The following is a 23,477-nucleotide window of genomic DNA, read 5'->3' as shown; positions in this document are numbered from 1 at the left end:
GGGCTGAGCCAGCGCTGAGGGATCTGGGGGAGTTGGGAACGGTCAGGGGGAGGGTCGTGGTTGGGCTGGAGGAGCTGCAAGGGCTTTTCCAACCCAGATGATTCTGGGATTCTGAGCCAGAGCAGGTTGGTCAGGGCCACCTCCAGCTGGACTCTGAACATCTCCAAGGATGAGGAGTGCACAGCCCCTCTGGCCAACCTGTCCCAGTGTTTGACCTGCACCACAGTAAGATTTTTTCCCTTACATTTAACTGGAATTGTCTGTATTTCTCTTATGCCACTGCCTTCTGTCCTGGATACTGCTGAGAGGAGCCTTGCTTCACTCCTCCCCATCCAGTATTTATTGATAAGATATTGATAAGATCTCCCTGAGCTTTCTCTTCCCCAGCAGTCTCAGCTCTCTCAGCCTCTCCCTCTATGTCAGACACTCTCACCAACTTCACAGCTTTTCACTGAACTCACTCCAGTACGTCCCTGTCTTTGCTCTTTGCTGGTCCCAGCACTCCAGACACATTTGACCAGAGCTGAGCAGAGAGGAAGGATCCCCTCCCTTGAGAGATGGGCAACACTGCCTAAGGCAGCCCCGTGCGCTGTTCTCTACACCAAGGGCACATCCCTGAAAGTCCTGTGTATCCCTGAACTCCTGTAGACACTGCTTCAGCTTTCCACACATTGTTCTCAAATCTTTGCATTCACTGCTTCTGAGAATCAGGCTTTCCAACAGTATAAGCAGGCACCACAGGGAAAAGTCATGGCTGTCACAGCTGGACTCAACCTCATTACAAGAAGTAAGACAGGAATGTGATACTGGTATTGCAATACACAGTGACTTACAAGAGAAAAATAATTGGTATTCTAGAGTTAAACGTGATCAAACTGAACTGTCAGCCTTACCTGGAAGTTTTCTGATGCTTAAATAAATCTTCCCCAATTCCATGTTCTCATTAATTCTTGCAAAGAAACTCTTTCCTATTGATTATCGGAATAGTATTCTGACAAGAGAGGGTAAAAAAGAACAACATTTTCTTGTCTAAATAATATCCAATATCAGTTCCATTTATCACAACTCATTAACGAAAAAAAAAACCAAACCATAAAGCCTTCCTGAATGTCTTCAAATCTGATTTCATTAGCATTATTTCACCTTAAAAATTTTAAGATCTACTTCAAATTTGCAGCCTAACAGTACCTTCACCCACCCTATATTATGCTCCCAGAAGAGGGTTTAATGTCATGCACATATACAGACCAAGGACTTTTTAATTTTAATGGCAAGGCAACAAAGAAATTCACTTAATGACAAGTTCTTGGACTAATGTATTATTCATTTTGTTATGTGACAGTAGAACAAAATTGTATCCATAAATATATAATGTTGTACACCACTTTTAAATGTAGTTTACATTTATGGAATAATTGGCTGTCTTTCACCACATTATCCTCTCTTTATTCACCTTTTTTTTTTTTTTAAGGGGATGTCATAAAATGCAGTTCGTGACATAGAAGATGCCTTCATTCCAGGAACAGAGACAGAAACTGGCCTGGATAAACCTATGAATTTCAACCTCTATTTCTGAAAATGTTTTCTAGTCTCTGGAAGGATTTTGGAAGTATTTTTACAGTGGTTTTTCACATATAAATTGCTACTTTACTCCTTTTGCCTTACAATTAACCTTAGCTATTTTTAAGTGTATTAACTCATTTGAGGTCAACATTGTACCTAATCATCAGCATACTTATGTTCACGTATTTAGTGATACGTGGGGTTTTGACTTAAATAATAAGAATACTCACACCTCCTTCCTCGGATCCGCAATCAAGGCAAGCCACGAGCAGAGAGACATCTCAGCACGGGCCCTCACACCAGGGCTCAGCCTCGCAGAGCTGGGTGCAGGCAACACCGGCCACCAAGGGTCCCAGGAGGGTCAAAGGGTGAACCATGTCCAGATACACCCACCGAGTCCAGCCAGGAGCACCAGGAGATGAGGCCAGAGACAGGACCAGGGATGGTGCAGGTCCAAAGTCCATCCAGGAAACAGGGCTGGATGCGAGCTGTACGCTGCTCGCACGGAGGGCCCATCCTGGGGCCAAGCTGCTCTGAGCATCCGACTGGGAGACTCAGCTTGAGCTGAGCTGGGGCCCCCGGCCCGGTGTGGGGGGAGGCCCCAGGAGAGGCTGGTCAGAGCCATCAAGGCCTGTCTGTGCCCTCAGGGCACAAACGCCTTCCAGGTTCCATTACCCATTTGCTCAAATTTTGTTTGCCTTCATAAATCTGCATTTGCGGATTATTTTATCCTCTCCAGTCGCCTGCGTGGTGTCTCCAGTTACTGCCCGCTTCAGGTTCACATCCAGTTCTGGGTTCAGTACCACACAGGTTCCTTACGCCGAGAGGGCTTTTCTTCAGGCACTGGGGAGTGGTAGGAAACGAATCCTCTGCCGTAACAGCAGCTCCTTCCAGCCTGCTCCCCTCTTCTCCCACGCTGCACCAGCTACGAGACCCAATTCTGTCTACACAGGCGAGGAGACTCCAGCTCTGTAAAAACAGGCACCACCTGAGCAGCCCAGCCAAAACACTGCACATGGGTCGGAACAACCCCAAGGACAGATACAGGCTGGGCAAAGAGCGAGCAGTCCTGTTGAGAAGGACTTGAGGGTGTTAGTGGATGGAAAACTGCCTGTGAGGCAGCAACGTGCACTCGCAGCCCAGCAAGGCCCCGTGTGCTGGGCTGCACCCAGAGCAGGGTGGGCACAGGGCCAGGGGGGGATTCTCCCCCTCTGCTCCGCTCTGGGAGACCCCCCTGCAGGGCTGGGTCCAGCTCTGGGGCACCAACAGCAGAAGGACACGGACCTGCAGGAGCGGGGCCAGAGGAGGCCACGGAGATGCTGGGGGGGCTGGAGCCCCCCTGTGAGGACAGGCTGGGAGAGTTGGGGGGTTCAGCTGGTGAAGCTGTGGCTGCCCCCTCCCTGGAAGGGTTCAAGGCCAGGTTGGACGGGGCTTTGGGCAACCTGGGCTAGTGGAAGGTGGCCCTGTCCATGGTGGGGGGGTGGCACTGGATGGGCTTTGAGGTCCCTTCCCACCCAGACCATTCTGTGACTGTAAGGCATGTAACAAAACCTATTCCTTCCACAAGTCTGTATGCTACTAAAAATTTCACAAATCTGCATGCTTTTGCCCATCAACAACAGATGAGTCTCATGGACATAAACAGGGAACTTCACAGTGCCAGACAAATGCTGCTCAACTGCCAAAACCAACACTGAATCACTGCTTGAGCAGCAATTAAACTAGAACAATGCAGATACCCGGAGCCTTCCTTTAATCACTCTCCCAACTATGTGTTAATTAGCTAGGCTGCAGTAACTACAGAAATGATGAGCCTATATGAGAATAAAAAGTAAAATTATATTAAAAATTCAGTAAATTATACAACACTCTTTCCTATCAAAATATTTTTAAAAATTAATGTCCGGAAGTACATACCCTACAAAGATCTCAGGATTGTTCAGTGACTTCTCCGTGCCGCGGATCACAAACTGCCATTACTGATCAAGTTAAAAGGTGGCGTTAAAGCGCTGCCAAGGCTGGGTGAGTCCAGCGGGCACTAACAGGGCAGAGGAAAGGTCACCGCGGTGGTTCTGGGGTGGCCAGAGTGGAGGCCAGGCTGGCGAAGGCCACATCGGCCTCGGGCCAGAGGTAAACGAACGGGTTGGGGCCTGTGCGCGCAGAACCCTCTCTGTGTCTCCCAGCAGCCGCTCTGTGGACGCGATACAGGCCTGAAAGCTCCGGGTTTGTGTAAAAGAGGGGCAGCGCCCCTGACAGAACTGCCCCAGGTCTTAAAAATACCACGGGTTTGGCACCCTGGCAGCGCAAGCGCCGCTTTGAGGCCCCTCCGCCTGCACAGAGCCGCGTTAGCCCAAGAGCCAGTTTTGTACCAGCCCGCGGCACCGGGGCACCGCTCCCTCCCTCAGCCCCGTCCCTCCGCCCCCCGCCGCCATCCCCGGGGCTCCGGTTCCCGGCGGGGCCCGGTCTGAGGGGAGCGGCCCCGCCCGCCGCCAGGGGGCGCCCCGTCCCCGCCGCTGCGGCGGCTGATGGCGGCGGCGGGCAGAGGGACGGGAAGGGGCGGGCGGGGGCGGGGGCCCGGCCTTCTCCCCCTCCCCGCGTCTGCCCCTCGGCGTGGGGCTGAGGGCACGGTGGGTAACCCCCCACACCCCCCTCCCCTCCGCTCCTTCTCCGCAGGGTCTTCCGTGAGGCGAAGCCGCCCTCCGGTGGCGGCAGCAGCGCGGCGGCGCGGGGATCGGTGCGCGGGGATCGGTGCGCGGCGCCGGGCGGGCCCGCCGCGCCCCGCCGGAGCCCGGAGCAGCATCAGCCCTCGCCAGGTCGGTGCCTGCCGCGCTCGGGTCCGTCAGGCCCGCCCTGGGTTCCCGGGGCCGAGCCCGCTTTGCGTGGAGCTAGAGAGCCCCTGCCCTTCCTTAAAGCCATTTTAAGTTGTCGTTCCTTTCATGTCGCCTTCCCCGTTTCTCCTCAGAGGACTGTCACGGGCGGGGGGGCGGGCGGCCGGGGCCCCCGGGGGCTGCAGAAGGCCCCAGGTCGTTGCACCCACCTTGTCCCAAGGGATGGGGCTCGCCGGGGGCTTTAGGGCTGGGATGCCCGCGAGCTCTCCTGAGGAAAAGCGCTTCCTTAGGTTTTTTTTTGTTTGTTTGTTTGTTTTTTTCCTAAGCTGGGTTGTAAGTCTTCTGTGAGAACTGGGCTTTTTTTTCTAGGTAAAAAGCGGTCATGCTTTATCATCACCTCTGAAGAGGCAGCATTCACAGTCGGGGGTGCGTAGAAATATGTTTAGAAAATAACTGGAGACAAAATACAATAACCGGGTTAAAACTGAGAAGTGTTTGAAGAATCCCTGAATTAGTTCTTAGTTTAGCTCCACTTTTTTTTTTTTTTTTCTTTCCCCCCAAGAGTAATTAAATTTTGAATACTGCACAACTGAACAGCCTTTTAGATTTCAAGCTGTTATTAGCTGCTGTTTAGAGAATCTAAAATCTGCCAAACACACGTATCTGACATCTTTACGCATTACTAGCCACGTCTCGTTGTTTGACATCCAGGAACATGCAGCAGCCACATCGCGGGGATGTTCAGGGCAGCTTGGCAGCTGGAGGAGCAGAGAATCTGGGGGAAGGCTCCCAGGTTCCAGGGACAGCTTGCTTTTCCTCCTCTGCACCGTGAAGCTGCTATTAGTGAAGTGGATTTCACTTTTAAATCATTGACTATTTCTGCGTGTACTTTTTTACCCCCAGAATAAAGTATTAAAATAAGAAAAAGAGTGTCCACACAGGGCTCTCAAGCTGCTGATTCGTTCTTAGTAAATATCTTGCACCATAATGGTTTTATTTCTAGCTAGACAAACACCAAACCTTTTCAGAAAGGTATGATGTCAAAGTTCCAAATTAACTGTTCTGTGAAAATAATATTTTTACTGTAACTTTTCCAAATGAAACTAGTATTTGGGCAGTAATCTGAGAAAGAATATGAGGTTACAGGCAAGGAATTGTTATAGGAGCATAAATCACCTTTTAATATTATTTTCTTTTCTCATCATTGGCAACTTAAATACTACAGGAACAAAAAAAATGTCATAGCAGTCTCCTTATCCTCTTTTCAGGTGGAAAACGTTTAATGCAATAAGAGTAAGTGAAAGGGGGTTTTTTAAATGTTGAGGAGAAATTCGCATCTCTGTGCAAGGCTACATATTGGGGGAGGGAACCATCTGTATCGGTCTTGCTCAAACACCATTATTCTTTTGAGCTGAAAGTGTAGTTATGAAATACTTGAGTGTCAAGGTGTGAAAATAGGTGTGTCACGGGTCCAGGTGTGAAAATAGATCAAACACTGACACTGTTGCCTTTTGCCTTCCCATCAACAGCAGGAGGAGTTCAGGTTTTGTGGCTGATGCGTCCGGCTGATGTGTCCAGTTGTTCTAACTGCTGGTGGAATTTGCTGGGTTTGGTGATGGAGCTCTCACTGGGACAGAGTATTTTGCTGGGGATTTAAGAAAGACAGCAATTATCATAAGATTAAAAATACGCTCCCAAGGACTGGCAACGTGAACGTTTTTTCTGCTGCGTAAATGTTAAGTCGTAACAAACCAAGCATATCCACATGCTTTAAATGTGTTAAGTGTGTTGTGTGGCAGGAGGCCAAAGCTCGAGTCTTCGGTCATCTGGGAAGTGTAAGTGGCCTGTCTAATTCCTACCACTCTTTAAACTGTTTGGTTTTCCGTAATGGCTGCAGGGTTTTGGAGCAGGATATAGCGTGAGATCAGGTGATTGAGTCTGAATTGCCTTGTTTAGACTTGCTGCCGCATAGTCCTTGATCTTCTAAGAGAACTTTTGCACGCGTGAGTCCAACTGCAGTTATGGTATTTAGACATTAAATACCATGTTAAACCTAATTTTTCAGACATCGTTTTAAAATACCATGTTTCATCTTCCTTTTTCTTTTTTTTTTTTACATCTGACGTATTTTGCTTATCTTGAAATACTTTGGGACGAAGCTTAATAAAATGTGTAAGGTTTTTGTTACACTGTTTCTAAATGGTTGAAAGTTCACGCCTAAAACCTGCCTCTGGAGTAGTATGTGTGCTTTGATGTTTCTCTCCTTGTAGTGGCTGGTAAAACCCTGTAAAACCCTGTGGAGTACGGGAGTGGGAAAGTTTACTTGAAATGTTACTCACAACTTTTCTTTTTAACTTTAAGAATTATTTTCAAAAATGCCTACAAAGCCTAATAACTTCACCAGTATATGCTGAATAAACTGAATATGTCTAATAGGCCAAGGTGAGCTCTCAGTGTGAATACATGTTCTTTTTTTATTGTTTAATTGGTTTAGGTCCAGTGATGACAGTTCTCTTGAGAGGCAGACAGTTTCTGCAGAAAACTTGTTCCAGTGTTTACGCTGCAGATACCTGAAGCCTCTTGAAAAGAAAAAGCAGCTTTCTCAATGACTAGCAAAGTGAGTCCTAACTTTACAGTGACTGATGCTCTATGAAAACAAACTTTCCGAAGCTTTACTAAGATTTTGAAGTAGTTTGATGCATCATGAGGATGGCTCCAAGCTGTTAATTGCAGAAAGGGTACGTCAGCCCTTCCAAGCTCTGTCCCGGTGTGTGTGTGAAGAACATCCAAACTGCCAGCCACTTCATCAGGCCTCTGGGGACGGGTGTGGTGAGCTATGGCATAACTTCATTCACTTCTAGAGGGATGCTCTGTACCTCGGTATTACTTCTTCTGTTTCCTGAAATCGCCATGCATCTGAGATGTTCCAAATGGTCTTAAAAATTTTCCCCATCTTTCTTGTTCTCGGTTTTACATCTGGCTTTAAATACTAAACAGGTGAACCTACTAGTACAGTACTTATTTTCTTGTTCGGTTGGGTTTTTTTAAACAGTGCATTTGCTCTGGCTTTTTTTCCTTAATAGCTAGCTGATTTTAAACTCCTCTGTATGAGGAATTACTAAACTTCAGAGGACTTAAATATCATCAGAATAAGTAGGGTATCAGCTGGGTTTTGTCAGCAGGAAGTTTCGAGGGATAGTAATAGATAATTCTGCATTTTTGTTAACACTTTCTTCAGTTTTGTAGTGGTTAGCCTTCTAAGCAAATATTAAAGTTTCAAAGAGGATGGTTGTTTCAGGAGAAACAAACAATATCCAGAATTATTATAACTGACTTCAAGAAAATATTTTTAAAGGTCAAACCCAACCCTCCCTTGCTTCAAAATTTAAGCCATGTTGTACTATTGTGTTTCATTCTGGGGATTCTGGGGGCAGGAGTACCCTGTATTTGCCTTCTGCAAGTTTCTTACGCTTTTTGTCTTTCCTCTGGAATATTAAATAACCCAAACTGTTTGACCCTATGTGGAATCACTAGTTAGTCTGATGGGCTAGCTAGGTTCACGTAGACCATAGAGCTCATCTGGAATCTGAGTCACAAGTGGCTTCTTTTTCGTAACATTATCCTAAAGTTAGTTGCATAGAAAGCAACATTATATTTCTATTTAGTGAGTTGAGTGTTCAGAATCTGGGCTAGTACCATTAAAGAGAGGGCTGTTACTTTACTGGCATAACACTGAACGTGAAAATCAGAGATTTGGTCTGAAGTGCAAATAAATTGCTGGATTTACATCAGCCTGTAGCCCATTCCTGGCACCTCAGTGTAACTGGCAGTCTCAGTCTAGCACAACCTCAGACTAAAATGCTGTAGTGATATAAATCTGGAGTGTTGCATATTCGTCAGGAGCTAATGAATGCTAATGATGGACCACAAAGTATTTTTCTTTCTTGGAAGTCTTAACTTCTCTTCTGTAAGCAGTAAGTGTAAGCAAGCATTGTACAGTTAATGTCTTATTCACCCTGGCTGTATTTATTCCTTTGCATTGGCAGATTCGTTTATGAGACTGGAAATAACTGTGATATCAAGCATCCGTCTGGATGCAGAGGTCTTTCCACAGCGGCCGCGCAGCGTTGGTAAACGGATTTGCGGATTTGCATGGGGTAAAAATGGAGGCAGAAATAAACTTCTGAATTGAACCTCGGCCCAAGGAATGATGGCTTCTCAGCCGTATACACACGCTTTCAATATCTCCCCAATAGAGAATAGGAGATTGTGCATAAATGGAACACCATGGATTTGGCATCTCCTGGAAGAATGTGTCGAGAACGCGTGGGAGTATTGGAGCGTTGTCATAGGACTGATTTCCATTGTCTGTTTTCTGTTTGCTGCACTACCGTAAGTTTAAAGTCTTAAGCAGTCCTCAAACATGAGTAATCTTGCCCGCAGCCTTTTTCAAAAGCTGCCTTTTTAAAAAAAACTTTATCTTGGATTTTTCCAAGATTTCTCCATCTGCATAATACAGATACAATATGCCAGAGAAGCATGTTGTTCATGTTTGCAAAAATATTTGGTGGTTGACAAATGAGCTTGATGTACTGTTCTGTTGTACTGAATTGACGCTAATCTCTGCCACTTAGAGCAAATGAGAATAAATCACCTCTTCTCTCTTATCTTCTCCACCCCGAGATGTGTGTGCAGGCGCAGGCACACTTGCAGCAGAAGCTGGCTCGGTGTTTATTTAAACCACAGGCTGTGTCACCGGTACTGCCGTGCTGGCTCCTGCCAATTAAATTTGGACTGGGAAAAAGTCAGAAGCGGTACATGAGTTAGCACTTTGGTAGCACGAAATCAGCTGCTGTTTGGTCACTGGCACGGGATTCAGGTTTCAAATATGTTGGTAGGAGATGACAAAGGAGAAGTAGAAATGCTCCCAGCAGGTGAAAATGCCTGAAACAAAATGGGATTGACTCCAAAGTCTGTCTCCATCAGGGGGATATAATTTACTGAACTGGTAAAAGGGCTATGGAAATCAAGCAAAATAAAACCACTTTTAGTAAGCTGTTGAGCTTCAGAAATATTAGTTGAAAGGGGGCTTTACATTAAAACTGTCATGTTAGTGAGCGTGGAATTCATCAAGATTTGTCTAATGGACTCGCGTTTGGGATTGCTTCATAGTCCCCATTGTGAGTCAGAATAATAGTTCTCCAATTTAGAGGCGTAAGTGTAGTTGTCAACTCTTTTAACAGCTTTGTTCATTCTTTGCCCTTCTATGTTAAATAAGTGTTTTTCTTATTTCAGTATTTTAAAGGCCGGTATTTACAGCAGATGACTATAAAATGCTTACAGCATAGTTCTGGTGACCAGAAAACGATATTTCAGTGCAGGCCACAAAAAAGGAGCACGTGCAGGCAGTAATGAGGTTGTGATTTGAGTCTTTTGTTAAGTTAGAGGAAGACATGGTGAGCTATAGTGATACTGAGTTCTTCTTCAAAAGGTAAGTGGAGTACTGCTGTGATAGGTCTCTTGTGGCTAGAGTTTTAATCTTTATTCAGATTTTGAAAAATGTGCTTTTGAGCTTATTAAATGTTTTTTGCTTATGCTATTTTACAATTACTTCTGGAATTTGTGCCAGTCAAATTTACGTTGCCTATCGGAATGGAAGAGTGGATCAAGCGCTGTCTTTGGGCTTTCTGCTGTGTTGGATAGCTGGAGATCTTACCAATTTCATAGGCTGTTATTTAACAAATCAACTGCCAATTCAGGTAATCTGTCAATATTCCTACTTTTTGGTTTATCCTTTGCAAACTGGCTCTTTGAACTCTGGGATACCTTAATATTGCACAGTGAAGTACCTGCTGGGAAGGAAAATAGTTTTGTATTCTGTTAACTGATCTACCATCTGTCAAATAAGTCATAATTTCCCAAATATTTACATTGATACTGTTATGTGTTATAGGAACCATTTCATGCTTGTAATTAACATTCAGAGAGACTTACTGGGTGTTACTCAGTGATGAATGAAGTGGGGAATTTTCATTTAACTTCAGCTTCAAAGTAAGCTTGCAGAGCAAATGGGGCTGGAAGGAAGTTGTGTTGTTTAGCTTGTAATAGATCAAGCTGGTTTGGGGCAGCTACTCTTTAAACTGCCTCTTGTGTTTTGGGCTTTTCTTTTTTCATAAGAAAGCTGTTTGTTAACAGGGAAATACTAGTTGAAAGCTGTTAATGTCTGACTAATTTGAAAATTGATTTTCTTCATTAAAGGGGGGGTGTTCCCTGAAAGGAACAATTGTTTTCAGCAGTATGTTAATTGTGCCTGAAACTTTCTTATCTGGGGTTTTCATTTTTGACTCTTAATTAAAAGAGACAGAGGCATGTGTCAGGCACCTGCAGACATTTTCACAAGCTGGAGGTGGACCCAAGGCTGGACAGAGTTGTCTTCTCTTTTACAACTTAAAGCGAGGTGCTAATTGTTCCATCTCCCCCTTATGAAAAGGGGAAGAGAGGATGTTGGGTTTGTCTTACTGAGATAAGAGGCACTGGGTAAGATCAGCAGCTTCTGAGGTGCTGGGAAACTAGATAGAGCAGACTTAAGCTTCTGGACAGGAAGGATTTCTCAGTCTGCCCAGGTAGGAGTTTGTGCTACGTGTCCTGGGAAACGACCAACTATTGTGATTGTGTCAGCAAGTCCCTGTTGCATAAGGTTTACACTGCATTCATCTGCAGTGCTCCAGCTTGTTTTGTACTGGAACGGCTTTTTTTTTTTTTTTTTTTTTTTTTTTCTGGCAGTATTTTGGTATTTGTCATTCACATTATCATTATGAAGTAAAATTTCCATGCAGTTATAAGATATTTTGAATTATTTGTATACTGAACAAGTAAATGTGTCTTCTCTTTCAGACTGTCACTGCCATTTTTTATGTTAACATGGATATAGTTATGATTTCACAATTTGTCTACTATAAGCTCAAGAATCAGAAGATGACAAAATGTAAGGTTTTTAAACAATTAAAACGTTCTCCATAACGTAGCACACTCTGATATTTTCTATTTTCTTTGATATTTTTCTACAGCATTTAAATAATTTTTCTTCAGAGGGATCAAAAAATAGAGTGCACAAATTCTGGTTGGAATTTCTAGACCTATTGCTTCTAGTTTTCTCAGGTTCTTGTGAAAATCCTACCCTTTCTCTTCTCTCCCCTTCTGCCTTTCTCTTGTCTTACCCACATAGTATCAGTCAATTTTTCCGTGTAGTACTTTCAGTTTAGGTAGACATAAAGAATGCAGTAGTTCTGTGGAATCTGGTTCTGTATTTTAACTTACTCCATCCTTACTATCTCCTTACAGCTATCTAAATACATGTATAAGTTGAAAGCAGGCATTATTCCTTTGTGCGGTTCAGTTAGTTTTCTGCATGTTGATTGAAACCGGACTTTGTTTGCTTATAGCATAAAATATCTTGACATCTTCACGTGTTCTGTTTCAATACATACAGTTAAAAAACATATTCAAGGGGAATGAAATTACTTGAGTTGTGCTTCATAAAATCCTGGCAGTAGTTGGAGTATTCAGCCTACCAATGGACTACTGTTTTGACTGAAATGGAAGACAGAAAGCTCTGTTCACGTTGTATCAAATCAAAAACATTAACTCATCAATCTGAAAAAAAAAATAATGTATCAAAGAAAATCCATGGTACAGCAGAGGTAACAAAAAGCTGAAGTAAAACAGATGCCTGCCCAGCAGACTAAATAGGGATAAAGCAGATTCATTCAATATGGAACTGATAATAAACCTGGAGATAGGTCAGCGCTGAAGATATTTCCTTCCTGCTGCCTACTCTTGAAAACAAACACAGGCTTTTGTACATTTTAACTGCCAGTGCCTGTTTCAGCTCAATGGTTTGCATAGCTGGAGAGGGAGGAATGGTACTGTGATTAAAGCTGCAGGAGAGGGCTTTTCAATACCCACTTCTGGAGCAGTTCCCCTCCACAACTGGGTCAGTTTTGCGTCGCAGAGTGCAGCCTGTGGAACAGCACTTCTAAGTCTGTGTTGTTTAGACTCCAGGTCTTTAGGGCAGGCTGCGTGACGCCCTACAGCAGGTTGTTCCCCTGCTAACAGCGACTGCAGGACTTCACCAGCATCTCGCGTAGCTCCAGAGTTCTGCAGGGTTGTCTGCCATTTTCAGGTTGTCTTGTAGGTGTCTGTGGAGACTTGCTGTATGGAGTCTGTGTCTTTGAATACCTGAGTCTCAGTGAGGCTCGATATCTCGCTGACCGTGGCCATAGAGACTGGTCCAGCCCAGCACTTAGATTGCATATTGATCCGAAAGATATTCTCATTAATTTCCATTTCAAATATCCTTGCTTTTGCAGTTTTTAATCAAGAGATCTTGAGAGAAACACATTCTATTCTACTTAGCAGCTTTCTGTTTATCAGCTGTTAGTTATTTAATTGTAAACTATTAGGAGTTAATGTAAGAGATAAGCTGAGTATGAAAATTTTCTCTCAGTAGCAATGCCCATTTCAGGAATTCGCCTCCTGCTCCTGCACTGCTACCCTCAGTTGTTGCACAAAGACACAGCACAACTATGATGGTGGGCACAGAGCCCAGAAGAAAGAGGTGGGCTTACGTCGCTGCCAAGAAAAAGATACCTGAAATTGTACCTTTAAATTTACATGTTCATATCGCAAACAAAAAGTAACCTCAAATCAACAGCAGATGTTATTTTTCAGCTAATTTGTGTGTCGTTTTAGGCAGCAAGAGCCTGAAGAGTTTTTGTATAACCTGGATCATGGTGTGCATAGCACTGAGTGTTATTTTACTCTGTCAGCTGTTACTAAGAAACCAAGACCAGAGTACAGTAATGGAAAGAAGTAATGTAAGTTCTTACCTTCTTCCATTCCAAACAAAATCCCACCCAAAAGCACCTTGACAAGATTGTGTACTCTCAGCTTTAAAGAAAGTTGCATGACGTTTTCAACAATGATTTTAGAAACCATAAGTGTGGCACTATGCGGATGTTTTAACTACGGACCGTACATCCCCGAAATAAAAATAGTTATAAAATTGCTTCTTTTAGCAGCTTGCTGTGTTTTGGGCTTATTCTGTCCCTTGGGTCGCTAGGATGTGCCGCTCTGAAATAACACGTCTTCGTGTTGGGTTTCTGCTTGTGTTAAATACTGTAGACATCCACGTAGAGACTACACAGTCACAAGTGAGATCAATAAAAGTGGAAAATTACAATTGTACCTGCTGCCGCTGTCATTTCAGCAGGAAAGTTCACAGGCTATTCTAACAATTTGGCCTTCATACTAATGCCAGTAAAATAATTGTAATCCAGCAACATTGCCCAGCAGGGAAGCAGCTTATTTTCAAAACACAGCTAGAATGAGAAAACTAACAACTCTTAAACTGTGAAAAATGAGTATTCTGCTTTCTCCAGACAGGATGATTCATTTTTTTTTTTAGTGGCCCTAGCTACAGTTCTTAGTTTTGGTTTGAATTATTGTGCCCAGGCTTTTTTAGCAGGAGAACTGGATTGATATTAGTGTCGTATCCTAAAGCCCAGCACTAGTTTTGATCTCAGTCATGGCTATGATGCAGCAGTGTGCATTGTTGTGAGATAAAGATTAAACCCTTTCTAGCCCTCTTTGGTCATTTGAAGAGCAGCACTGAACTGCTTTGAAAAGAGTTCTGTCCAGAAAATCAGCCAGTGGACTCTCAGCTTAATCCTCTGAAATGCCTGAAAACATTCTTGCCAAAATACATGTACCTTTCTTTTTCAGAATTCTCTTGATATGATTGAAATGTCAGGCTTCATTTGTGGCTATATATCCTGTGTGTTTTACTTGGGAAGTAGATTTCCTCAGCTGTATAAAAATGTAAGTAGCTTTTTGCTAAGTATACTTGTATGCTTTACAAAATAATCTATGCTGCTTTAGATGTTGGATTCTCCCTAACAGCGAGCCCTCTTCAACTTGAAAGCCTATTTTGCTTTTGTGACTGTCTAAAATGATAAAGAAAAAAATACGTCGGTGGGGGTTTTTTTCCTCATTCAGAGAAGGATGGTGAGAATTTTAGGAAAATTATGTTCTTTGATTGATGGACAAGGATTGTTTGGCAGGGGAAGAGGAAGTGAAATATTTACAGTTGGATTTATCAGATATGAACAGAAACACGCTTTGTGTGATTGTTGTCATGGGCAAGGGGTATCTCCCCTTCTCTCTCTCCAAACTATTCTACCATAAGTGACCAACCATGGGATCAAAAGTTAGAATTGGTGGAAAATTAGTTCAGAATTTTAGCCCCTTTTCATACAGATGCCATTACTGACTTTATTTTTTTCCACAGCCTCTTCACTATCAATATATTAAAAAATCCAAACCAAACCAAAACCAAAAAAAAACCCCAAACACAAGAGAAGACCAGAAGGTTTCACATTGTCAGTTATATCCAGGCATTTTAATTTATTATGGAAATGATCAGTTCATTCCAAGCCTATTTGTATTCCTCCTCTCCCTTTTTCTTCACAGCTGGAATACCACAATATTTTCAAAAAGGTCTACTGAACAGGCTGATAGAGCAACAGATTTCTTAAGAACTAAGTATGGTTTGGAAGCAGATTATCCTTGCTGCTTTGCACTTATATAAAAATTACATTAACTGGAGCTGCTTCTAAGGACTGTAATAATTTCTGTAGTTTTCAGTGGTACATGGTGAAAGTACCAAGCTCAGAGGATTCAGAGCCCAGGAAGAGATGGACAAGAATGACTGAAAGTCTTTGGATGTGTTATAGGACAACATGTCAGAATTATCTGTAACTGGCTACCGCGATAGATGTTTTAACATTTCTTTCTATTTGTAAAATCTTCTTTGCATTTAGTTCCGAAGAAAATCGACAGAAGGCACCTCTTACCTGCTGTTTGCATTAGCCATGATGGGAAACTGTACATACGGACTGAGCCTTGTTTTGAAGATGCCCACTACTGAATCCTTCCGCGCCCTCTACTTTATACACCATCTGCCCTGGCTCATCGGGAGCTTTGGAGTTTTGTTTCTAGACATTTTTGTATCCTTTTCTTGTTATAACTGTTTCTCAGGATAGGCTTGTTAATAAGTAGGTCAGAAATTAAGTGGATTTTTTTTTAAATGAAAACTTTTACAGTCATTCTAACCTGATCATAAAATCTTCTTTCTCAACAATCATCGGTATGTTTTTTATAATAATATTTTTTGATAAGAATAACAAGTTTGTAGAAAATACCTACATGAAAGCTGCATTGCACAGGTTAATTTATATCTTGTATGGATTAACACAATATGCTTCAGCATGGTCCTGAAGTCACTCTTCATTTCATCCCGCTGGAGAGTTTGAGTTCGTGGGGCTAAGTACCAACATGTTTTCAGACACAAACCTGAAATTCTTACTTCAGGAGAAACCAGAAAACCTCAACTTTATACTCTTTTAAAAGAAGATACAAGCTATAGTAACAAGGCAGGTGACTATAAAGCTGTAGGGAACAGTAAGACCAAGTACCATCACATCACTGTCCACTAGGCTTTTAAAGCAAAAGTACAATATTAGTATAAAAAGTAGAAATATGTAGTATAACATGGACAAAAGTAGAACATGTAGTATACTAAAAGTTGGGCAGGGGGGGTTGCTGTCTAATAAATGTAAAAAAAAAAACCCAAAAGCCCCGAACCTGTCAGTTCTTAAAGACAAATATAGAATTACAGCTTTGAAAATTTGGTTAAATTGTGTTATTGCAAGATTGCATGAACGTCAGAGACAAACAGTGAGGTTTTGGCAAACTTCGTTTCAGAAAATAGCACTTAACAAAGAAATGCTGCAGCTACCCTTAACTGAGTAATTTGGGGCAAAATCAGATGCACTGAGACACTGAGTGCTTCTGAAAACCAGCAGCTCTGCTCACTGAGTCATGCGAAGGGGAAACCAGCTGCACAGTTGTCTAGATTAGTATGCCAGTGTCTTTAAAGTCCTCAGCAAACTTAAAACACTATAGTTTTTTATTCATATGTTCAGGGGACGTACATAAGATGCCCACAGTATATTGGTTATTGCTGTGCTCGTTCTAGACTCAGCATTAGCGTTTTGTGATCAAGACTTTAAAGGCAAAACATTTAGAGTAATATTTTGCTTTTGCTTTAAAAGCCTAGTGGACAGTGATGTGATGGTACTTGGTCTTACTGTTCCCTACAGCTTTATAGTCACCTGCCTTGTTACTATAGCTTGTATCTTCATTTAAAACAGTATAAAGTTGAGGTTTTCTGGTTTCTCCTGAAGTAAGAATTTCAGGTTTGTGTCTGAAAACATGTTGGTACTTAGCCCCACGAACTCAAACTCTCCAACGGGATGAAATGAAGAGTGACTTCAGGACCATGCTGAAGCATATTGTGTTAATCCATTCCACATTAAAAGGAAGTTCTTTACCAGATTTACCTGGAACAGTTCCAGAAGTTATGATTCCCAGGCATCAGTCTTGTCTTTCTGATTAAAGTAACTCCAATCAGACTAGCGATGGGACAGCCGACCCTGGCCTGTGGATGGACTGTTAAATTATGCTGTCGTTCAGAACAGCCATCTGTGGGGTTTTGGGGTTTTTTTGCATCTCCAGCCATGGTGATTTAAATGGGCAGTTTAGTGAAACATTCTGCAGCGTGGGAACACAATACTCCACTAGAGTGATGAGACTAAACTGTGGTTCGTGGCCCCTTTGGAGATAAATTGTCGTTTTCTCCTTTACGAGCCAATGCAGACTGCAGGGATTCAGGGTTGGTAGCCCGTGTGGCTCGTTGGAGCGCTCAGGCCTTTTGTTCCCTGAGCAAAGTAGGGATTCTTTCTTCTACCCCCAGCCCCCCAGCTGGAAACAAACCAGCCAGTATTTATTTACCCAAAAAACCCTAGAACTTGATCTTGATGACCCTTACAGTACGTTGTGTGCATATTTGCAGATGCCTTTCTATGATATACTCTGAAAAGAAACTTGTATTGGCCCCAAACCTCCCCCTCTCGGAGCCCTGCCCCAGGATTGCAGTGCCAGTGTGCACATGACATTCATTTCTGGGTTCTGTCTTGATTGGAGTCTGAATCCAATCTTGCTAATAGTCCTCCAGTTCAAATTATATTGAAAACAGATGCTTCCAAATCAGGGTGAGGAGCTTATAGGAATCTAGTCAAGTATATAGTGTTAGTTGAAAATGTATGAAGTATTTGTAATCAAGAGAAAACAAAAGCAGACCTCCTGCTTTGAGAAGCCCTGAAGGTAAGGAAGTCAATGCTTTTAAAAAGAGAGCTTCGTTACTGTCTCTTGCCAAGCAAGAAAATAAAATAAAAAAAACAAACAAACTGATATGTCATGTTAGACCAGAAAATGAAGAACAGGATCACCTGGGTTTTGGAAAACAGTCACAATTTCTAAGAGGGAGGTGTTTCATAATTGATCGTTTGTGTAACAGACAGTCTCTGCTTTGAGGAGTAGTTGCAGGAATTGCCTCATTCTAGTAGACTTTATTCCTGATAGTGTCCAGAGTTTCATTAGGTGGAAAATAAACTCTCATTTCTCAAGGTCCAAGCCAGGATTAAGAGTTCACTTACTCTGTGTCTGCTGCAGTATTCTTTTGCTTCCATCTGACACGGCTGGCATTGACTATTTTTAGAAACAAATGGAGTCCTGATCATAGCTGGAACAGCAGCTCCAGCGTTACTTACTGCAGGATTACATTGGAGTTGTTTCAGCTCAGTTTAACAGGATAACACCGTCATCCTGTTTCCTTGGTGTCCACAGTTAAAGTTATTTGGTTGCACAATAAGCCGGTTATTTTCGATAAATAATGGAAGCGCCCAATTGTTTGTGAAGTATGAATTGTCCTCTTTTAATTTTAAGAGGAGTTTCAGAGCATTACACATCTGAGTTATAAATTGGACATGTTTTTTCTTTTCCAGTACGTGTTTCCTTCCAACTGCAGCTTTGCAGTGGAAGGTGGTTGGAGTTTCTCAAGCAACCACAAAGCCCAGGGTTGAAATGGGCCTGACAGGGGGCCCGGGCAGTCAGAGACACTTAGTCTGGGTTTGCCTACTGTAGGGTTTCATGGTGGACCTTATTAGAGCTTTTTTTTCTTAAATGCATGATTACTTCATGTTTCACTCGTACACAAGGAGGCCCTACTACATATTTTAAAATCAGCTGATGAGCAGTTACGTCCTTAGACCGGGAGTAGCGGCCATCACTAAGTTTCGGAGACTGAATCTAGTACAAGTTTTTCCAGAAAACTTTGTCCTTTTCTGTGAGTCTGCTACCCTCTTTCATCCTGCTTCCTTCCTCCCCTGCTCCCCCCAAAACCAAACAACTCTGCTTTGTGTTTAGTGCAGACAAAGCCCTTTACCAAGATTTTTGCTTTTTTTTTTTTTTTTTATTATTTTTTATCTGACATCACCCTATTGTCAGAGAACTGTGTTCAGATCCTCCACATGTACTTCTTTTCATTAAGCAGAGCCCGGTTGTTACTAGGTGGCCAAAGTATATTCAGCAAGAGCCAAGCTGTTGTACACAGACTCTTCTCTTGCACCTTTTGTGATTTGCAGGGCAACCACTTGGAATCCATTATGTACTTCTACAAAACATCACGCTTTGTAATTTAATTACACTGTGCAAGAATGTAAGTCTGACTTGACAATTCAGCCCGGAGAGTTTTCCAGCCAAACATACCACTTCTCTGCGCTCCTGTACATACCAGATTTTGTCTCAAAACTGTTTCATTTTTTGTCATTGCGTTGTTTAAATCAAGGAAACGAATTTGATACACTAGCTCAGTGGCTGTCCTGAACTTTTCTCTGAGAAGTCAGTTTGGTTGTCTCCTCCACTTTGGGCTGTCTGCATACTTAGGTCTTAAAAAGTTTCCCCCAGAAAGTCAGACTTGAGCAGCGAGTTAGTTTCTGTATTAAGTAGTCTTAGTGGTTTAGCATTTATTTTAAACATATGAGCAGCTGAGTACGTGTGCTACAAAAACTTACTCTGGAAATACTGTTTGATAAGCTCCCCGTAACTTGTGTTTATAATTTATTCCTCCTTAAAAGTTCTGTCGCTGTTGCCAGCTTGGTGGCTGAGAGTCCCAAGCCCACAGTGTGATTTCAGCAGCTTTGATTCCCAGTTCACAGTGTTTTTTTCCACCAGCGCAACTGTTAAGACTCGGGGAGGTGCTCAGCTGCAAGTACAGCAAGGCCTATAAAAAAGAAAAAGGCAGGAAATTTAAGTGGTAGGTATATATGCCATAAAATTAATTTGCTAAGCAATAAGAAGAAAGCGTTCCCTACATAATTCTGCAGAAATACTTAAAAAGGAGCATTGACCTGCTGTCTCTGAAGGAAATCCTGTCTAGTCTTTAGTTGATTGGTCTCAGAGGTGGGATGCTGGAAGGCTCTGGGAAGGTGGGATATTTCTTGGGGCTCTGCCTAGGATGTAGAGAATTTCCTCTCTGTTCATCCAGGCCTCCCAGAAAGCGCTTCTTTTTTTTTTTTTTCTTCTCCCTCTCCTTACTTTTATAAATAATCACATACATCGAACTTCTCACAACCGTTGTCTACCAGCCAAGTTATTTTAACTGATCTAAAGTGTTTCTTGTAGAATTCTGTATGTCAGATTTCCTCCCAGAGAAATTATTTCATTTTTAAATGGGGTTTTACATTTAAAAAGTAACGGTGATTTGTGAAACCTGGACTTCTAAGAGTGTACTTTGGACTTTGTACAAGGCTGGACTCATGGCCACTTGTTTCTACACCATGTGCCTTTAAACCTGCTCTCACGCAGATCCTCGTGTTAGAGGCTCCCTACTTACACCTGCTTCCACCCATCTAATGTCCTTCTTAAAACTTTCTTCCTTGAAGTTGGATAGCAAGTAATGCTGGGTTTAGCATAGTCTGCTGCTGAAATCACTCCCTCTTTTAGGAAAATTTTAAAAAAGTTCCTAAAGTGAGTAGAAACACAATAGGAGACCCCAAACCCTGCCGTACAGAGAGGATTTGCTCTTTGCTGGCTGGTGGTGGCTTGGCTTTGTGAAGACAGTTGCTGCTTTCCATCGCAAGTCATTTCCATCTCGATTTAGTGTGCCTAGGAAATCTTTATCCAGTGAGGTGCTGTGTGTATTTCTTAGCATGGAATAGAAAAGAATACTTAAGGGAAGGGCCTAGCTGGATAGGTCTGTACGAGATCTTTATGTCTTAAAATGGTATCTCTATCAGAAAACAAAGCCTTTTGTATCAAGTTCAGTACTCAAGCCTAAAACTCCCCAACTATCTAGCAAAAATTCTGAAGAGTAAACCAACTTTCAGTTCTAGATACACGCTATTTAAAGGCTGACTGTGCTCCAAGTCAATAATTTTGTTTGAGAGCTGGAACCACGGAGAAAAAGGACGAGCTTGTTAATTCTTTTTAGATTGGCAGTATTTCCAATGGTCTACTTTACAACAGAAATAAATAATTACGTCTAATTGCACAATTCTGTGTTGAAAACAGCATTAAACATCGAGTCACAGCGTTGTCTGCGTGCCAGTGCCTGTAAATATTGAACCGCCTAGAATTCTGCAGGAAATGAGAATTTTGGTTTCTGATCGGGCCCTGCTGATCTATTTCTGAAAGTTTTGAGTAACTTCCCCTCCTCCCCAGCATCCCCCCTCAGCCTGGCCCCGCAGTATTTGGTATTTAGAGGCTGGAGTAGCACAGGGCAATATGTTGGATTCCACACTGTTCCTTATGCTGCTGCTAACGAATTTCCCACTTGGGACCCTTGCAAGCACGAGGATGAGGTAGTAAAGGAGATTTCACGTGTATTTGAGCCACATAACTAAGGGGATCTGAAGTTTTGGGGTAGAATTTTTCCGTACGTTCCCTTTTCTAGTGTTGCACGTAAAATATGATTAAACTTTTTGCTGTAAAGTAATACTGAAAATGAGCGTTAAGTCGGATTTGGAAAAGGTTATATGCTAATGTAGAAAATTCCACAGTCGGGATTAAATAAATGGATAATACTTACACTACAGTACATGAATTAGATACAGCAAGTTTAAAGCTTTCCTCTGCGGACTGTGGTATTCAGAGTCAGCGCCAGAACGAAATGGATGGCTGCTTTTATTCTCTACAGTTTATTTTGGTTTTAATTGAAAGCAAGCGCTGCAAGTGCTACCTCTGTATCACGGTTAAGTACTTCCTTACCCCGAAAATACCAGGTGACTGTGCAGTTTGTCCTCTATGGGCAGCCCAGGGAACGGCGGCCGGGGCCGGTAGCGCTGGAAGTGGAGCCCTTGCTGGTGAACGAGGAGCCTGCCTAGTGTCAGGCTGGGTTCTGCTCTCGGTTCTGTTGGATTTTGCTCCTGGATGACTTTGACAAACACTTAAAACTGCAGTTGCTTAGGGACCACATTTAGTACTTATTTTTTATTATTTATTTTGTCATTAATTTGTCGTTATTTACTTGAGAAAGACATGCCAATAATAAAATATTTAATATTTACTGTATTGTTTCAGAATAGATACAATTTCTCCCCCTATTTTTTTCCCCTAATTTTAGCTGTTTCTCCCCAAAGTATGATATTGAGTCACAGCAGTAGGCTCTGTAGAATTATTTATTTGCCATCATGCTACAGTGCGTACCGTGGGATGACTGTTTATTTTTAGATGAACATGTACATCTAGTTAACCATAGAGTGGCTGGTTTAAAAACAGAGGATGAGATCACCCTGTGCCTTGAGCCCAGCCTGGAGTCACAGGCTGCTCAGTCCAGTTGCATTGAATAGTAAGATTTGGCCTTTTTTATTCATACTCAATTCTGTTCATACTCAATTTTGTGTGCATCAGAGGGAAAAACACCTGATAATTAAGTAACTTCAGCACAGAGGATCCATTATTGATGCAAAAGCAGAAGCCTGGTGACAGTTGGTGGGAGCCTCACATACAGCTCATCGCAGAGTTTCGCTCTGCATTTTATTTTTTAGAGTTAAAGCATTTATACATCAATACCTGTGTGTTCCGAGGATTACAATTGCTGTATGTCATCATATACCCCATGGAATGGTTTTGTACAACATGCATTTTCTTTGCAAGCTTCTGTTTTAGATAAGTACCACAGAGAAAAAAAAAAAAAAAAAGAGAAGCTAAGGAGACTGTACCTTGCAATTGCATTTTTTTTGCAGTGCTGTGTTGTGTTTGAAGAAAACTTTAATAAAGTTACCTCAACGAATAAACTTTCTGTTAACACTTCATTGAGTAGAATGAATGACTCTTCAATAAATAAGTTTGTGAGCAGGAGGGCTGGTTTTGTAAAAAGGTCAGTATGAGCATTTTTATACATTTGTGGGGTTATCCTGGGGCTCCTTCCTTTTGATTTCAGGTAGCTGCGAAAAGGACATGATTTAAGTTTTGGTTTTAAATAATAAAAGCTAATAATAAGAACTAAGTCAAAACAGATTAAAACATATAATCAAGTTCTTTTAAAAATAATAAACTAATGAGTTCAGATGATCATATCTAAACAGCTGCCAAAAGCACACACTAAAAATGAAGCATTTTTCTCTCTGAGCTCGTACAGATCTTCACGCGCCACCGATAAAGCCCCGTGGAACAGGGTTGGGGTGGTTTTGGAGGAGTGGGGGGCAGCCTCATCCCCTGAAAATTTCATTTCAGCCTCTGTTGCAGCAGGAACTTGCACGAGTAACCGCATTCCGTGTTCTTGCGGTGGATCGGGTCCCGTCAGGTGAGATGGTGGTTGGGTGTCGGTGGCCCAAGCGGGATAACCCCATCCCGGCGGCTCCGGGTCCCGATGGCTCCTGGTCCTGTGCCCCCCCAGAAGTGCTGCTTGGCACTCCCTGCCCCGATAGCCGAGTAAAAAGGATTTGCTGCGTCGTCTTGTGAAAAGCCAAGAACTTCTGCAACGTTTTAGAGCTCTGCCAGACGCCCGGGGGTCACGCGAGATCCGCCCGGTGGGGCCGGTCACTTCACTAGTCTCAGTGTGTGCTTGGGGCAGACGTGTTTGCCCTGATTTCTGCAGCAAGCCGAGGGTATTAGAAGTTAACCTTT

At 42.7% G+C, this 23,477-nt stretch overlaps 1 protein-coding gene across 2 annotated transcripts; it reads left to right on the top strand.

Moving 5' to 3' along the window:
* The first annotated feature begins 4,101 nt into the window (after window positions 1-4,101).
* Window positions 4,102-22,657, top strand: LOC141963121 (lysosomal amino acid transporter 1 homolog). 2 transcript variants are annotated; one of them, XM_074912131.1, is made up of 10 exons: window positions 4,102-4,376; window positions 5,921-6,226; window positions 6,886-7,008; window positions 8,438-8,783; window positions 10,021-10,150; window positions 11,286-11,376; window positions 13,143-13,267; window positions 14,175-14,270; window positions 15,272-15,457; window positions 21,632-22,657. In XM_074912131.1, the coding sequence occupies exons 4-10, from the start codon at window positions 8,599-8,601 to the stop codon at window positions 21,731-21,733; spliced, it is 915 nt and encodes a 304-aa protein (XP_074768232.1). In that variant the 5' UTR covers window positions 4,102-4,376; window positions 5,921-6,226; window positions 6,886-7,008; window positions 8,438-8,598; the 3' UTR covers window positions 21,734-22,657. The 2 variants fall into 2 exon arrangements, with proteins under 2 accessions (XP_074768232.1, XP_074768231.1); XM_074912130.1 differs by lacking the exons at window positions 4,102-4,376; window positions 5,921-6,226; window positions 6,886-7,008 and adding an exon at window positions 7,056-7,220 and having other exon boundaries at window positions 8,438-8,548; window positions 8,648-8,783.
* Window positions 22,658-23,477: the final 820 nt, after the last annotated feature.

This window comes from Athene noctua, chromosome 8 (genome assembly GCF_965140245.1).
Source record: "Athene noctua chromosome 8, bAthNoc1.hap1.1, whole genome shotgun sequence".
NCBI lineage: Eukaryota > Metazoa > Chordata > Aves > Strigiformes > Strigidae > Athene > Athene noctua.
The sequence above is the reverse complement of the archived record's forward strand: the minus strand, read 5'-3'. Positions and strand labels throughout refer to the sequence as shown.

Bases quoted from the DNA above. Each gene is read 5' to 3' on its own strand.
- LOC141963121 (XM_074912130.1), top strand. From the start codon at position 7,088: ATGCATCATGAGGATGGCTCCAAGCTGTTAATTGCAGAAAGGGTACGT. The intron at 11,377-13,142 runs GTAAGGTTTTTA...GTGTCGTTTTAG, and splicing joins GAATCAGAAGATGACAAAAT to GCAGCAAGAGCCTGAAGAGT. The intron at 13,268-14,174 runs GTAAGTTCTTAC...TTTCTTTTTCAG, and splicing joins CAGTAATGGAAAGAAGTAAT to AATTCTCTTGATATGATTGA.